This window comes from Neopelma chrysocephalum, unplaced genomic scaffold, assembly GCF_003984885.1.
Source record: "Neopelma chrysocephalum unplaced genomic scaffold, ASM398488v2 Primary Assembly neopelma1_238, whole genome shotgun sequence".
NCBI lineage: Eukaryota > Metazoa > Chordata > Aves > Passeriformes > Pipridae > Neopelma > Neopelma chrysocephalum.
Window position 1 is genome coordinate 1 of NW_020897900.1, and position 862 is coordinate 862.

The 862-nt window shown below is 58.1% G+C and overlaps 1 protein-coding gene across 1 annotated transcript in view; it reads left to right on the plus strand.

Moving 5' to 3' along the window:
* Nucleotides 1-91: 91 nt before the first annotated feature.
* Nucleotides 92-862, plus strand: part of ENDOU (endonuclease, poly(U) specific) — an 8,961-nt gene continuing 8,190 nt past the window's right edge. Inside the window, exon 1 of the mRNA XM_027703551.1 lies at nucleotides 92-149. Within this exon, the coding sequence (XP_027559352.1) occupies nucleotides 92-149 (58 nt within the window). The remainder of the gene's footprint in view (nucleotides 150-862) is intronic.

Sequence of the window (862 nt, forward strand, 5' to 3'; positions counted from 1 at the left end):
GGGGGGGGCACCCGCATATAACAGGGAACACCGGGAAGCACCGGGAAGCTCCGGGAAGCTCCGGCATTCCCGACCGGCATTCCCGGCGATCATGGAGACCTGGATCCTGCTGCTGGGGGCAGGGATCGCCCTGGGCTGCGTCTCTGGCCGTGAGTAATTTTTTTTGGGGGGGGGGCCAGAGCCGCATCCCACGGGAAGTGGGTTGGGAGAGGAGGGTGGGGACAGGGCTGCCAAAAACCAGGAGCTGGGATGTGCTGGGACAACTGGTTCCCCGGGAGGTTGGAATCCACAGGGAAAGGGATTGGGAAAGGCTGGAGGGTCCCCTCGAGGTCTGGGGGACTCGGCCTGGGATGTGGTTTATCCGAGGGTGGAGATTCCCTGCTGTCTCCGTCTCCTCATGGGTTCAGATTCCCAGGTTTTTCCCTCTCCTCATGGGCTGACATTCCCAGGTTTATCCCTCTCCTCATGGGCTCAGATTCCCAGTTTTTTCCGCCTCCTCATGGGTTCAGAGTCTCTGGTTTATCCCTCTCCTCCTGGGCTGACATTCCCAGGTTTATCCATCCCCTCCTGGGCTGACATTCCCAGGTTTATCCATCCCCTCCTGGGCTGACATTCCCAGGTTTATCCATCTCCTCATGGGTTCACATTCCCAGTTTTATCCCTCTCCTCATGGGCTGAAATTCCCTGGTTTATTCTTCTTCTCCGGGGATGACATTCCCAGGTTTATCCCTCTCCTCCTGGGTTGATGTTCCTTGGTCTTCATCCTTGTCCACCTGGTGCCCTTCCCTTCCCTTCCCTTCCCTTCCCTTCCCTTCCCTTCCCTTCCCTTCCCTTCCCTTCCCTTCCCTTCCCAAACCTTCCC